Source organism: Mustela erminea, chromosome 5 (assembly GCF_009829155.1).
Source record: "Mustela erminea isolate mMusErm1 chromosome 5, mMusErm1.Pri, whole genome shotgun sequence".
NCBI classification, from domain to species: domain Eukaryota; kingdom Metazoa; phylum Chordata; class Mammalia; order Carnivora; family Mustelidae; genus Mustela; species Mustela erminea.
In genome coordinates this window covers 1126697-1142420 of record NC_045618.1, presented here as the reverse complement: position 1 = coordinate 1142420, position 15724 = coordinate 1126697, and the positions used below count along the sequence as shown (strand labels likewise).

The 15724-nt window shown below is 59.9% G+C and overlaps 1 protein-coding gene across 1 annotated transcript; it reads left to right on the top strand.

The window, feature by feature from the left end:
- The first annotated feature begins 7873 nt into the window (after window positions 1-7873).
- On the top strand, window positions 7874-14941 carry LOC116591992. Its single transcript, XM_032345477.1, has 5 exons — window positions 7874-7973; window positions 10505-10569; window positions 10908-11049; window positions 14080-14196; window positions 14435-14941. Exons 1-5 carry the CDS (start codon window positions 7874-7876, stop codon window positions 14680-14682), a joined length of 672 nt encoding a protein of 223 aa, XP_032201368.1. The 3' UTR covers window positions 14683-14941.
- The last annotated feature ends 783 nt before the right edge of the window (window positions 14942-15724 follow it).

Below are 15724 nucleotides of genomic sequence, written 5' to 3'. Positions count from 1 at the left end.
CCAAAGCATGAGTTTGAAGGGGAAGGCTGTGCCGCCCGCTGGGTAGGCCGAGCCGCCCGCGGTACCTGGGGAAAGGGCTTTGAAGGTTGCAGGAGCAGCCCAGCAGGCTCCTTTCAGCTCCATGAGCAGAAACTGCCCAAAGCCTTGCCTGGGAGGGGGAGTTCTGGAACTGCCGCCCTCGAGCTGCTCTTGATCTCGCCCTCGGGTCTCACTTGCTCTGCCCGCTGGCTTTGTCTCCGTGACGCTGGAACCGTGCTGATGGCCTTGGAGGCTGAGCCCCGCGGCCCCTCCTTCACCGGGTCCCGGCTCCCCCTGCGCTCTCTCCTTGCTCAGGCCACGTGTTTGGTTCCCTGCCTGCTTCACCTCTACCCGGGCCCTAAGGCACCTCACTGCCCGCCTGGTATCGGGGCCCCACGCGGCTTGCGTGTCCTTGAGTGGAAAGCTGAACCCCGGAGGCTGACAGATCGTCACACCTGGGATGTCTTCGATCGCTCAGACAGAAGAGGGCCGCAGCCGAGGCCCAGATCGATGTTGCTGAGGAATTGAATTTGATCAGGAGCAGAAGTGCAGGTGGAAAACGTTGTGTAGCACGCACTCGGGGACACCAGCAGGACCCCTGGCACCGTTGTCAGGGAGCAGTGTCTGAGGGCTGAGATGCACAGTCTGGGGCGCTGGGAGGCTGAGAGAGGGCGGGGTGGGGACAGGAAGCCTTTGCCGGGGAGGTAGCCGGGCGGAGCGGGAGGGGTCTGGAGTGTGCTGTGCCCGTCCCCACCAAGGTCTTCCAGGGGCAGCGTCCCCTAGCCCCAGGGCCGCTTTGAGGCTGAGCACAGCGACTGGTGTCCACGGTCCTCCCCCCACAACTAGCCTCTTGCCTCTGTCCCGCTCCCGCACTGACCTGTCACCATCGTGGCTCTCTCGGAGCCTGGACTCTGGGGCTGGCCCTGTCACGCAGGGAGGCCCAGTGTCCATCATTCACGCCACACGGGAAGGAACCAGAAATGACATTATTTGGTGTCTGTGGCCTCTTTTGTGCAGAGGTCAAGAGAAAGACATTTTTACCTCATCTGCTTCTGCTACAGGGGATTCAGATGTCCCTGCGTCCTCATAAAGCTGGATCAAGGATCCCTCAAGGAGCACATGCAGACCCGACGGTCACTGACTGGAACCAAGACCAGACAGCATGCAACAGGGACTGTGGGCTCTAGCTGGTCATGGAGTCTCGTCTCCTATCGCTGCCTCACGTGCCTCCCGGATTCAGGGGTCCAGGTGAGCTCCCGTGTGTCTGTGCCATGCAGAGGCCGCTGATGTCTGCACGCTGTCCCTGCTGGCATTTCTCGTAGGACGTTGCACACGGAGAACGTCCTGGACAGGCTCTGAGCTCCTTGAGAATGGGACCTCACCTCCACCTCACCCTCCAGTGTGGTGCGATCCACAGTTTTCTGGGGCAGCAGGTCTGGGGTGGGGAGGACACGCTGCATGTCTCATGAGCTCCTAAGTCACGCCGGAGCCGCTGGCCCAGGGGCCCCACTCTGGGTAGCAAAGCTTCAGGGCCTCACTTCCAATCTCATTCAGTGCTTGTCAAATGCACATGTGTTCTGGAATCCAATATCACGTATAAAAACTCTCTGAACACCGTAAAACATTTATGAACATAATAAGACCAGATGTGGCTACTGATTATTAAATCTTTTTTAATAAATAGATATGCTGCTCTGATTTTTGACTACTAGAATAGCCTGCTGAAAAGTGAGAGCTATGGACTAGTTATCCACATGGATTGAAAAAAATAAAAAAAAACAGAACAAAACTGGCTGGCTTTTCTTTTCTCTATTTCCATTAGCTGATCGAATTGGCATCAGAGGATGTAATTAATGTAGATGTATTGGTATGTATTTGGACACTGGCATTTCATCTCTGTTCAATTTAAAAAATGCTATCCCCTCTAAAATCAATCCAAAGTTAATCCACTTCAAGGAATAAGGGAAGCAGGGGTGAGCCCTTAGCTGTGGCGGGAGCCCGCACGGTCATTAGTGAACTCCAGGCTGAACCACCCGGGAGTTTTAAGTCCGCACAGAGGTCCCTACTTGCTGCTGGGGTTACTGATGTACCAACCACACAGCACAAGGCTCTGAATAGAAAAGATCACCCCTCACTCCTTCTTGCTCCCCAACCTAGAGCCTGTGAGGCTGCCCAGATCCAAACCGAAGGCTCCCAGACCCACCATTGTGGTCTAGGGAGAACCTGGCATTTTCTGATTTGGTTGATGCTTCTGGCATGGGTTGGCACCTAGTTCAGTGGAATCGTGCCAATTGTACCCAATGGTAAGATCCTAGGGACAAAATTCGGTCCTGCCCTACCTGTAGGAAAGGGTTGTGTGAACACAAGCAGGCTCCAGTGGGCAGAACTCTGGCTGGCTGGTGAATGCTGTGAGCTCTGGGGTTGGAATCCCAGGATTGACGTCCTGGCTCTGGCACTGGCTGCAGATGAGCCATTCCAACATTCTCTGCCTCGTGTGTCGAGCAGGACCCCCGTGAGTGCCTACCAGAGAGAGGGTGTTGGGGGGGGGTGACTGGAATCACCCATATTAACCTGCTTTGTGCAGGGCCTGGCGTAGCAGACGCTCAGCAAGCACTGAGTACTTTCATGACTATTCGGATTTTGGCTGCGTAGGTGGATGTCTTTGATGGGCCACAAGCCGCGGCCTGCCAGGAGCTGAATTAATCAGGACACTTCCAGCAAATAGCAGAAAACATCTGTAATGAAGACATTTCTCATGTCACCTCCTGAGAAGAGGAACTGAGGATAGGCCCCAGGGTGACGTGAGGCTGCATCCTGGCGTTGCTGCCAAAGAAACAGCTCTTCTCTGCCAGCCCAGCGGGTGGCCTGATCCCGAAGCTGGCTCCCCGTGTGGGTGCAAGACAGCGGCCGTGCGGGACGGCATATACCCTACCTTGTTCACACTGGGCCATGGAGTTTGAGAGTCTCTCCCTGGACCTTCGGGCGTGCATGCTTCCCTGTGGTATGATCAGGATAGCCAGGGTCCCATGTTGCCCTTAGCCTGTCTGCTAAGGGGCGGACACATTCCTGACCCTGGACCAGGAACCCCAAGGTCACCCAGATCTAGAAGCGCATGCAGAAATTGTAACATTCGGATTCCCAGGCAGGCCCTGCTGCGTGAGTCCCAGCCGGCGGGGCCCAGGCACGCACATGTCAAAGATCACCCTAAATTATGTGGATGGTCCAGGAGCTGCTCCAGAGCCGAGCCCGAGACCGACGTCAGGCAAGGAGCCGTGTGCGGGAGGAGGACACCAGCGCGGAGCCACATTCTGCCGTGAGGGAAGGAAGCCGAAGGCAGCCCTGTACCCTCTGCAGGGCTGGAGAGGCCAAGGGCCTGGGGTCCAGACGGGGACCCCCGGCCAGTGGGCAGTGCGGCCGTCCTGGAAGGCCCTGCACTCACACATGCACGCACTCGCTCACTCATTTACTCCGGTTCTTTCGTGGGACACTCCCTAAGGCCTGGTTCCACGTGGGCCGGCAGGCTTCCCGCAGCAAGTAAGTGCCCAGGAGCCGCAGACGGGCTGGGGCCGGGCAGACACGTGCGAAGGAAGAGGGGACAGAAGGGTCTGCGTGTCTGGAGTATGAGGGTAACCAGCGCGTGGGAGTGGGGGCCCGCGGGGAGGGCACCTGCGCACTCTCTGCGGACCCACGGAGCCTTCCCTGGAAGGGAAGTCCCCAGGTCAGCGAGGCCAGAGCACCAAGGCCAGCAGCTCCGCCGCCCCCTGGGAGGGAACCCCCCCAAGGCCTCGCAGCCTGGCGATGGCTGGGGGGGGGGGGGCGGACAGGTGCGGGAGTGGGAGTGCTCGGGGCCGGCACGGCTGTGTGCGCCCGACTGCTGGTGAGGATTTGCGCGCAGCGTTGGGCCTGGCCTACTTTCACACTGACTCATGTGCGGAGGATGACTCGGAGAAAGAGCCCAGATGTGTATTCAAGACAGTGCTCATTCACCTCCAGTCTGAAGGTGTCCTCCCAGAGACAGACGCCCAGCACCACCGAGGGCGTCGCCGCAGCGGGAAGAATTATGACACCGTATGGCTCCTGAATGCCGGATTTCCCCGGAGGGCTCCCACGCAGCTGATCTCATTCGGCGTCTGGAATCGGGTGATGTCTGGCGGTCCGAAGCTCAGACGCGCTCCTCCTGGCCCGTCTGGTGCTCCTGTTTGCGCCTCGCTGCAGGGGGATGGTCCATCCCCTCCCCGGCCGGCCTGTCCGCCCACACCGCTGCCGGCCTCTTCCTGATTGTTGCTGTTTTGCTTTAAAATAACTTCCCGAAGCCGTCAGCCAGACAGTCTGTTTGTAGCGTTGTCTCCTCAGCTGATTTCCCCTGACAGTTTCGATACCTTGTCGACTTCATCCTGGGCCAGAGCTCTATGAACCGGGGATATATTTAATGTGAAAAGAGACTCGGCTTTTGCTAAACACGAGAGATCAGCTCATGATGTTGGACAAGAGAGAAAGGAAGGAACTGCTGCCTTGCATCCTCTGAACACCCCCTTTCCTCGAAGGCACGTGGACCTGTTTTCTCTGCAGCTTCCAAGTCTCCCGAGAGACGACTTGACGACCTCTCAGCGGGTGCACGCCTCCCCGTGTGACGCCGTTCAGGGCACGCATGTCAGCCCATCTGGCTTCGTTCACTGCAGGAACTAGGGCACAGGCTCAGGAGGCTTCTGGGTGGAGACTTCCCTCCACACTGTTGGCATCTGCGAAATGCCACGTGGACCATTTGTCGGGTGCAGGTCCAGCAGCTCCACCTCAGGAAGCTGGGGATTTGGAGGGGCCGAAGTGGGGCAGTCCTGGGTCGAGACCCCAGCCACCTACTAGTGAGCTGTGTGATGCTAGGTGCCTCATGCAACCTCTCTGAGCCTCTGTGTAAGATTCCGATCATCATCGACTTTCTCTCTGGATCACAGGCGCCCGGTGCCTGGATGCTTGTAGGGTCCGGAGAGCAATGAGTAAGGATGTGTGCCGGTGCTCCCAGACCAGAACCTGTACATGGGGGCACGAGGGAGGCCCCCGCTCCGTTGTTTCCTGGCTGGGGTTCTTCTGGTCGTGATGCTGCGTGATGAAAAGGCAGACCCCGTGCTGGTTGTTGAGAATCCACAAGGGATTACCTGTTGATTACCTGCTGTGACCCACAAGGAGTCTGCAGTTCTGGGTGAGTCTCTGGGCCAGCGTGTGTTTGCAAGAACACAGTAGTTCTGCCCTTATGACTTCCAGCTTCCCTGGGGTCGGGGGCCGGGGAGGGACCAGGAAATACCCTTGAGAAGCCTCCCAGTGCTGCGGACCCAGGTTGATGAGCTCCACACCCCTCTGTCCTATTCTGAAATGCTGGTGGTGGTGGGGGGGGGGCACCACATTCTAAACAGCCACATTTGGGGCCTGCCCTGTCCTTCCTCGATGGACCCCAGCGGGAAAATAAGGCCGGATATTTGCATCCTCATAGCCCTTGGAGAAGCCGACTTCAGGAGCCAGGGCGGTCTGTGTGTGTGTGTGTGTGTGTGTGTTTCTGGTCTGTGTGTCTGTGTAACCCCAGTCTCTCCGTTTCTCGTATCTCTAAAATACACACGGTTGGGGAATGTCTTTTACTGTCCACGTTACTCATCCTGAACGGTAAAGGCGCTGAAGGCCCCGGTTGGGCAGTGTGTGAAGTTCGCTGACAGAACGGCTGTGACCACTGAGCACAGAGCAGAGCAGACCAGATGCTGTCGTCGGGGAGGGTATAGACCGTCAGCTTCATCAGAGGTCTCAGGTGCCGGGTCTGGAAGTCCCCAGGGAGGCCATTGGTTTCTGGGGATCAAGCGGTCACTTTCCTGGGCGCTTATTTCCAGCCGCCGACCAGCTTGGTCCTCACTCTGTGTAAACTCATACTGTTGTCTCTGAGCCCTGCTGCTCCCCAGCTGGGGGTTCCTCCCCGCCTCTCCTTCCCAGTGCCAGCTCTGCAAACTTGGGGTCCAGGGGCGGGTCTGGTCCGAACACTGTTGCTTGCCAAGTGTGATGATGCCGTCTTTTAAAAGAAGCAACAGGTTTTACATTGAAAAATGCATAATTTGGGGTTGTTTGGCCACATCTGGCCCCTGTGGCAGCTCGTGGCCGGATCCGCACGCACCTTCAGACAGGGACGTGCTTCCCACGTGCACACGGGTCCAGCCGCGCTGCCGTGAACCTCAACGTCGGAGCCCAAGCGTGAGATGCTGTTCCAGCTCCGCGCAGGTCTGGGAAGCACGTCGGGAGGCCGCGAGGGCCGGACAGTGGGCAGAGGGGCCAGCGGAGCCGGCAAAGGCAAGAAGAGAGGGAATCACAGCATTCCTGTACGTAGTGAGCAGACGGCAGGACAGCGAATTCAAGATGGGGAGGAAGAGGGTGAGGCGTGTTTCCGGAAGGCCACAGGGAGGACGCTTCAAGGTGATCAGAGGAAGATGCTGAAGGGAGACGCCACATAGCAGGGACCTGCGGAGAGGGTCGAGGCAGACGGACGTTCTGGCACTGGACAGCGGTGTTCGAGGTTCTGACAGATGCTAACCGCACCTGTGAAGCCTCAGTCCACGCCTTGCAACACCGGCTCACGTCCGAAGCTTCCGTATCCGCCGTTCCCTCTGGCCTGAGACGCCGATCCAACGATGGCCTGACGCGGGCCGATCGCACACGGGGACGTTACGGAAATCCACCCCCCCCACCCCCCCACCCCGTGGCGAGTCGAGGCCGACCTGACCGGCCTGTCAGGGGAAACGAGTGTGTCCTGCCCGTGAGTACGCAAGGACGGAGTCCGCGCAGAGCAGGTTTCTGTTGTTCCTGCGGCTTTCCCTCCGACCGTCACTCCCGAGACCATTGCATTTCAGGACGGAATGGGCTTCCCGAGGCGTGCGGACCCGCAGAAGACGAGGGATGCGGACTCAGCAATCTTCCTGAGTCGATCTGGAAAGAGGCCATCCCCTCTCAGCAATGTCAGACGCCGGCCTGGCGGGGGCACGGAAGGGCGTCCGGTTCTCCCCTCCGTCACTCCCTCTCCTCTCTGGGTACGGCTCCCCTTGACCACGAACCTGACCATTTTACTTTCCTGTCCGAGTACCTGCACGATCCGTGGGCTGCACAGTAGGGCCGACGCTCCCCAGGACGCTCGGAGCTGTACGCCGCGTCTTCGGACGGCCGCAGCGCCTGCCTGGGAGCCAGCACGTTTTCAGACGGGCTGTGGGGTCCGGGCCAGGGCTCGAAGCTTGTATTTTCTCTGAGAGCCGTGCTAAGGATTAGTACAAAATCATGATTATTTGGAAATGTATCAGTGTCAGATATTGCTGTTTTTTTTTTTTTTAAGATTTATTTATTTTAGAGAAAAAGAGCACGAGCAGGGGTTGGGACAGAGGGAGAGAATGCCAAGCAGACTCCCACTGAGCGTGGAGCTGACGTGGGGCTCGGTCGCACGACCCGTGAGGTCAGGACTTGAGCTGACACCAAGAGTCAGACGCTCGGCCGCGTTGCCCAGCCGCCCCTTCCGGATCTCGCTTTAACTGCGGCTTCCTTTGACGCCAGCTCCACTTGTGCACAGTGTCTGTCGAGTGCCCGCCCTGCTCTGGGCTCCTGCCAGCACACCCCGCATCGCGGCCGCGGTCTGCTATGTCTGCAGCGGGTTGGGAAAACCGGACTGCCGCGTGCAGACGCCGGTGTCTACAGAGACGAGCCCCTGTGCTCCGGACCCACGCCTTCCGACTTCTGTTTTTCTAATTGATTTCCTGTTTCTTTCTTTCTTTCTTTCTTTTTTTTTTTTTTTTTTTTTTGGTCTTCTCTTGTTACCCGTTCAGCCCAAGGGGCCAACGGCAACCGCATGCGAAGCCTTGACCGGAACGCATACCCTCCCTCGTCCTCCGACCCCCAGGGCGAACAGCTCGACCTTGAGGGACGGGCGTCTTGTTTGCCGGCAGGAAGTGCGTTTTCCACAGCCCCTGACCTCTTCCGGTCATGCTTTCTATGGGATCTTTAAAAATTCCCCTGCACCAAGGCCACTCGTTCTCTGATTAACAAGAAAGGACGGTGAGTAGATGGACAGGGAGACCAGCGGGGCTCACGGGTTCTCGCCTGTCTGCGGCCAGTGCCCTGCAGCTTCCGTCCACCGCGTGATGAGTGCTTCCTTATTCCTGAGCTGAGAAATAGCCGTGTTTCCACGTGGATGTCGAAGAAATATGTGAAAACCGCGCAAACCCCACTGGTCGGGCCGAGCCTTTGGGGTTAGCCTGAAGCCTAGAAACCAGATGTTTTATGATCCTGGTTCTTTCTCCCGGAGCAAGTCGGCCCTGCACACTGTTTCCCACTGAGACGCCGCTTCGGTAGGATAACCGGTGCTTCCAAACCCCGAGGCCAGGATGTCTGTCTGGGTAGCTGGACACCCTCATTTCCTGGTCTCCAGAAAGCACACTCCCGAGCCGATGGGAGCAGAAGGACATCGTCGGGTGGGGCTTCTGGGAAACTGTTTCAGCCGGGGGCTGGGCGGGGGGCAACGCCCGGGACATCTTGTTGCTTTTCTCACCTCTGTGTATGTCGGATACGGTAAGACAGCAGTCACCTTCCGGTGACCATGAGTCAAGACCCAGGGGCTTCATACCTGCTCCCCCTGAACTGCCCCATGAGGTCGGCAGCTCTGCTCTGGTCATTGCGCGAGAAAAATCGTCCTTCTCCTGGTCGGTTTTCTGTTTCGTTATGAGCAGCGGAACACACGCCCCAAACGGCGTGCCTGGTAAACATCGTACAGACTCCACCCTCAGTGCATCTTCTGCCCATCAGGGAAATATTAATAATGCTTACATGCATGTATGCTTTCTATTTCCTGGAACTTTCCGAACCAAAAGCACACTTTCCAGCGGAGGGACTATGAGTAAATCCTGCGGGAGCTTGTCGGGATTGTCTGAAAGCCGCTCGCCGTTCTAGGAAAGGATCGGGTCCACATAGCTCATTTTGTATTTACTAGTAGCCGCTTTTTGGAAGCCAGGGTGAATAGATGTAATTACTCTAAATATTTCATTTAACCCAGTGTATCAGAGGTGTTCCCGTTTAAATGTAACCAATATCAGAGTTTTCGCAGGATATACCGTGGAGGGATTTGGAAACTAGTCATCGTTTGGAAGCTAATCTGATAACAACAGCAGATCTCAGTGACCTCGTTCCGAGTATGAGCTAGCTCCCGCCCCTCTCCCGAGGATTTTAGATTCAGTCATAGTGACTTTGTTAAAAATCAAACGGAGAGCTTTCCTCAGTAATCCCGTGCACGTGCTCCACGTCGAAGCTTCTGGAATGATTTATCTCCTAAAGACCTCCCGGGAGCCACGAGACTTTCTGGTACATCCTTCTTGCTTACTTCCGCTGCCACACCATCACCGCGGCCACTGTCACCGCCAGCCCAAGCTGAACTCATGTCCCCTCCCTGCGGACTAGTTCTGCTATGTGCACCTGGCTCCGAGCCCCGGGAGCTCAGTCCCGTCTTCATCCCTCATGTCAACCCTACGGCGGGAGGCGGTTTTTCCTCTCGGGTCCCACTTCTGTCCTTGCCACCACCGCCGCCCTAACCCAGTCTCCGCCCCGGCCCCGGACTGCCTCGGGGCTCATGTGTCAGGCCTTGGTCCTGCCGTGCCATCCTTCACAGGGCAGCAGGGTGAGCTCTTAGGAAACCCAAATCAGAAGCTGACAGTCCCCAGCTCACCGTCTCCCGGGGCTCGTAAACACACCCAGCGGGGGAGCTTGGCAAGGCTGGAAAGTCCTGCGTGATATGGCCCCACCTTCCGCGCTGGCCTCTCCTCGAACCCTCCCCTCTTCTGGGGTGCTCTGGCCCCTGCAGCCCCCATTGTGCCCCTGGACTTGTGAGCTTGGTCCGGCTTGCATTATTTTTATTTGCATCCAGTTAGCAGCATGTAGGACATCGTCAGCTGCTGACGGGATCTCTAGTTGCGTATAACATCCAGCGCTCGCATCACGTGCCGCTACCCGAAACCTCGGCCCCCTGTGCTCCCTCCCGAGGCCGAGCGCTCCCGGTGCAGAGGAATCGCTCGGCGGCTACGTTCTCTGAACCGCCGACTCCACTGTCTCTGGCCCCCTGTTTTCATTTTCTTCAAAGCCTCTATCACCTTCCAGAATGTTCTTACTTGTTAATGCACGTGCCTGTTCATTCTCGACGTCCCGCCCCCTGGCCCTTGGGGTGGAGATGCCTGGTTAGGAGGCTCCGGGCTGGTGTTCGGTGCCCGGTATCAGCCCACGGGGAGGGCTGCGATCCCACACTGGGGAGCACGGAGATTCGGGGTGCGGGGTGAGGAAGGAAAGCAGGGAAGGGGGAGGAAGAGCCGTCCCTTCAGTGGGAGGAGGCAGTGGCTCAGGACCCCGGAAGGACACCGGGGCCTGAGCCTCTGCCTCTTCCCTCCGTGTCGTGGGTCCGCCTCCGTCAGAGCCGCTCTCCGCTGCCCCCGGGACCCAGGCTGGAGTGTGGTGTGCAGGAGACACGGCCCTTCTGCCCGCCTGGCCGGCCTCAGCCGCACGGGGGTAAGGGAGGCTGGCAGTGGGGCCAGACCACGGGAGGACAGGCGCCAGGCACGGGGATGTGTGAGCCCACAGCACGCTGCTCCTCGGGGAGCCGTCCTGAAGGACGAGGCGACGCGGGCTGAGATGCACGCGGGTCTGCCTCCTTCCAGCAGACGGCGGGGGCGGTCGGCGCTGAGGTCCCAGAACTCAGGCCCCCGCCAAGTGCCCGTGGGTCTCCAGGCTCTGACGCGGCTGCGCTCTCCCCCAGTGGCCACGGGCAGGAGCGTGGGAGCCTCTTGGGGTAGAAAAGATTGCGGCATGCTTGGAGCAGGGCCTGAAAGCGGCTCTCCCCGCTTTAGAGAAATGATGACGAGGACGCTCGTTCCGCCCAGGAGCTCGTCTCCATAGCCTGGAAGCTACGAACCGTGAGCCTCAGGGCCGGCCCTCAGCAGCCCAGCGACAGGAAGCAGGAGCGAGTTCACCGTTTTAACTGTTCAGAGTGTACGTCGGCAGCCCTCACCCCACTCCGTCCCCCGTGCCCGGGAGGCAGGCCCCTCTCTGTCCTCCCCCAGCCCTAGAACCCTCCATCTGCTTTCTGTGTCTGTGGACCTGCCCCTTCTAGATCTTTCTAGAAGGTGGTGCAAAGCCCACCTCCATAAAATGTCCATACCCAGGTCTGTCTTGGACGGGGCCCCGCGGGGCTGGGCGGGCAGGAGGACAGGCAGGAAGGAGGTGCTGGGCCATGTCCTCCCAGAAGCAGAGCTTGAAGCCGGCGGCGGGTCCTCGTCGTCTCTCCGGGAGACGATCCCAGAAACAGCGGGAGGTGAGACGGGGAGGGAACGAGGTGCGGCCCCGGCAGGTGCCCACGGCGGCCAGCGTGGGGGTTCGGTCCCGCTGGGGGCCCCTGGGAGACGGCAAAGGACCGTCCTCAGGGTTCTCTCTCCCGAGGTGAGGGCAGGGGACGCTCGTCCAGCAGCCCCGCTCACAGGTGCCGAGGGCCCCGGGGACTGGAGCTCCCTGTGGCTCCGGCCAGCTCTGGAAGAAGGAAGCCGACGGACGGCGCTCACCTTAGTGCCGCCCGCGACCCGCCTGCTCCTGGGTGGTCAGGCCTGGAGCTCAGTGACAGGGGGTGGGTTTCGGTCACTCCTTCCTGAAGGTCGAGTTGTTGTTCCTAATCTGGTTTCCATCCTGTCTCAAAGGTTGTCCAACTTCCAGTGAATGCCGCGATCTTACCATCGTCTTGATGAGCGCAGTACGTGAGTCACGGGTGGCAAGCGGGAACCCCGTCTGGCGACCGGGGCAAAGCCGGGTGTCTCTAGTGTCACCAGAGAACTTGAAGCACGAGAGGTGAGAGGTCACCTTCCGAGACCCTAACCTCATGAACAGAAGGCAGCTCAGGGGTGTTCGGTGAGAGCTCCGAAGGAATCTGCTGGTTGTTGTGAATTCGGCGTTGAAAGGGCTGGTTGGAGCGGGCGGACGGCCTCGTGACCGTGTCCTTGGGGTAGAAGGTTCACGGGGACATGTGGCACCCGCAGCCCCTCTCAGGAGCCCCGCCCCCGGCGATTACAGCAGATGCTCTCCGGTGGGTTTAGACAGGGCACAGCCGTCCAACTCTCCTACCCCCCGAGCCGCACCCAGCACTCCGTCCTGTCATTACAGAAGCCAAGGGGGTGCGTGGCTCTGAGGATAGACTCCGGACACTCAGATTAATCATGCCGAACACTTTGCCTCCTGCCCCGAGCCCAGCTGAGCACACGACCCACGTCAGGGCCTCTGTCCTGGAACCTCGTCTCTTGGATGGAGGGACCCAAGAAATAGAGACTAGTGCAGGGTCATTATTTCCAGACTCCGGGCTGGTCCCCAGCAGTCGAGTCATGTTGGTCCCCTGCGGCCTGTGGTCTGGACGAGTATGTGAGTGTGCGGACGGTCTCCTGCTGATCTAGTCTTCTCTGACTCCAGCTCGAGCTGGTTCCTGTGGCCTGTGAGCGCAGAGCCTGGCTTGCCCTGCCGTGGTGCGTCCTATCCCTCCGGCACTGTCTCTGCCTCGCCCACACGGGGTTACAGGGTCTCTGCACTGTCTGGGCTCACTTACGGGGCAAGCTTCCCCAGGCCAGGCCCCTGTTCTCTATATTGCTCTCACCCTGTGAATCAAGAACAGTGTCTTCATTTTGTAATCCTTTTGGCAAATGCCCAGGGAGCTCTCGCCACGGGTCAGGCGCTGTGAGGAACTTTGGGGACCAGGTGTCAAATGCTGAGCCCTCGAGTCGCCGCACGACTGGAGGAAAGTGGACTCACACACACAACGTGCTGTAGGCAGGCTTGACCGGGATGACGTCCCAGGGGGCATGGATAGACGCGCCCAGGGCAGAAGAGAGGGGTTCCCTCTGGCTGTAAGGGGCCAGGAAGAGGCCGCTGGAGGGGTCGGCGTACGGCGGGTGTTGAAGGGGCCCGAGCTGCCCGCCGCGAGGTTGACGGTGGGTTTGAGCTGCGGCCGGGGAGGTGGCAGAGGAGACGCAGAGGCATCTTCTAGTGTGGGGTGCATAGAGGCCATCCCAGGAACGCGGGGGCATGCATGGACTCGCAGGCCCTGGGAGCCCTGACAGCCCTGACAGCCAGATTCGGAACCTGGACTTTACGTTGTAAGCCTCAAGGAGGACCCGACGTGATGTTCTGAGCCACAGGACAGCAAAACCGGCCACACGAGTCTCATTGGGAGTAAACTGACTGGGGTCCCTGGTCCGTGGATGGCCTGGCGCTTCCTCAGCTCCCACGCTCCGTTCCAGGGAGGTCGGCGTGAACGAGGGACAGGATTCCTGAGTGCCGGGATGAGGCGGTCCACGCATCGGCCCCGGGCACGGCACGAGAGGACACTCGACGGCGGCTCATCCCGTCCACGTCCTTCTGGTCATGGCAAGCATGCGTCTGCGGAAGGGGCCAGCGTGCGCTCTGGCCGCGGCGGGATCGTGGGGTGAGCAAGGAGCATCACGTTGGGTCCCCGGGGATTCCCGGTCGCCGCTCCCCATGGCCCCACGCAAGTGGCTTCCATCTCCTTGGCTGCCTCCCACGACCTGGGGTTCTGTGAGCTTTAGACGCACCGATGTAAGACGCTTAGCACCGCGCCCGTCACCCACCAGGCATGAAATGCGTCTTACCTGCCCTTGAAAATAAGCGTTGGGCCTCCCAGGGGGTTTCTCCCCTGGCTTTGTCAGCGGATCGGCCAAAACAAAGGGAAGGTTCCTTAGAGATCCGGACTCCCCTGGAGAGTTTCCAAGTCTCCATCCCTCCAACAGGGGAGAACAAATGTGAGTCTGTGACCCTGGACGGCGTCCGAGGCCGGCATCCTGCCTTCTCCTGCCGCTGCTTCCTGCCTCTCTGTCATTACCCAGCATCAGAGGCCGGGTCCTGTCTCCTTCATGGACACATGCAGGGCCCTCTCCGGACCTCTGGAACCCCTCCTGGAAGCAAGCGGAGACGGGCCTGTGTCGGCGGTTTCCTGTCTTCTTTGTTGTTACTGTGATGTGTGGCCATTAGGGATGCCTCTGCTCCAGCGGAATGTGACGGCCCGGTCTGCGCGTGAGACGAACTCAGAGGTGCTGTGGCCCTGGTGGGGTGGGGCTCCGGACAGGAAGCTGCCGAGCACGGGAACAGGTGCGCCCCTCCCCCGCCCCCACCAGCCTGTGGACCCCATGAGCGTCCAGCCCGTGAGCGCGGACTCCCGGGGGAATGAGTCACTCAGGCTTCCTGCCTGGGTCTGAGCCGAGCTGCGGGCCTCACACTCCTTCTCGCCCATAGCACCTCTGTGGGGAGTTTCGTAAGTCTCACTTGAACGTTGAAAGCTGAGAACCGGCTCTTCTTCCTGTGATCCGGCTGTGATCTGTGTTTCTAGATGCAGCAGTGCCCGCCGGCTCCACCTGCTGCCCGCGACGGGGGGAGAGCGACGGGGCAGAGGAGAATCGTACGGATGGGGACCCGGGTTACTTCCGGAACACGGCGCAGCTCAGCGCCAATGGCGGGGGCCGGCGGGTGATGGGGAAACAGACACTGCCCTTGGAACGGCCCCCATCTTCAGGCTTGCCTCTCCATCACCCCCTTAGTCAGCCCCAGAACACAGAGATGCCTTCGGTTGGGGGCTGAATCGTGTCACCCCAAAGAGACGTTGAAGTCCTCACCCCCGAGTGCCTCGGAAGATGAGCTGCTTTGGACAGAGGCTCACTGCAGACGCACTCAGTTAAGACGAGGTCGCCCTGGAGTAGCGCCGGCCTGTAACCCAGCCTGGCCGGTGACCCCACGACAAGGGGAGACGTGGACACGGGCACACGTGAGGGGCGATGCCGTGGGGTGGCAGAGGCAGGGACAGGAGCTGTGCCCAGCTGGGCTGCCAGGGGCCCCTCCCAGAAGCCAAGGGCAAGGTGGGGCACAGAGCGTCCCCACAACCCTGGGGGAGCGTGGCCTTGCCGACCCCCTGGCTTCAAATGCTTTGGCTTCCGGACCCTGAGGCAATACATTTCTCTTGTTTCCAGCCCCCGGCATGTGGCCCTTTGGTTGGAACAGCCCCGGGGAGGAACCCTACGCCTCTCCCTCCGTCCCCTCCAGCCCCCGCGTCCTGCTCCCAGCTCAGGACTCTACCTGAGCTCTGGGTCCCCCCCACCCTGTCCCACCTTCTCAGAGACGCTAGTCCTCGAATCAGGTCCCCAACCCTCCGCACCTTCAACTCGCCCCCTCCCCCGCAGCAGGTGGAAGTGCTCCGGCCGCACCCCTCCCCCGGCCGTCTTCCCCACCCCCGACCCATCTGGACCCGGGCTCTGTCCTCTCGCCCCGTTTCAAGACAACATCTTGAGAGGAAGCAGACGCGTGTGGCCTTTTCCTCACCCCGTTCACTGGCGGGCCACCGGGATCCAGCATCTGTGTCCCCTCTTCTCAATCCTCAGCAAGTCCTCGCTGGCGTCCTGGTCTCAGCCCCTCCCCCCTCCCCGATCCCGTGGAGCGACCTGCCCGCAGCGCACTTCCGTTCCCAGCGGGGCTCTTGCGGTTTCCTTACTGCCGCCCACAGTGCTGGGTTCGTTGGTTCTGGCTCGGTGTAGGTTTCCCCTCCCTCGGCTCCCAGCATCACTACGTTTTGTCTCTCTAAACGTCCCCCACGGGCCAGGCAGAGCGGTCCACATACGCGGATTCTGGG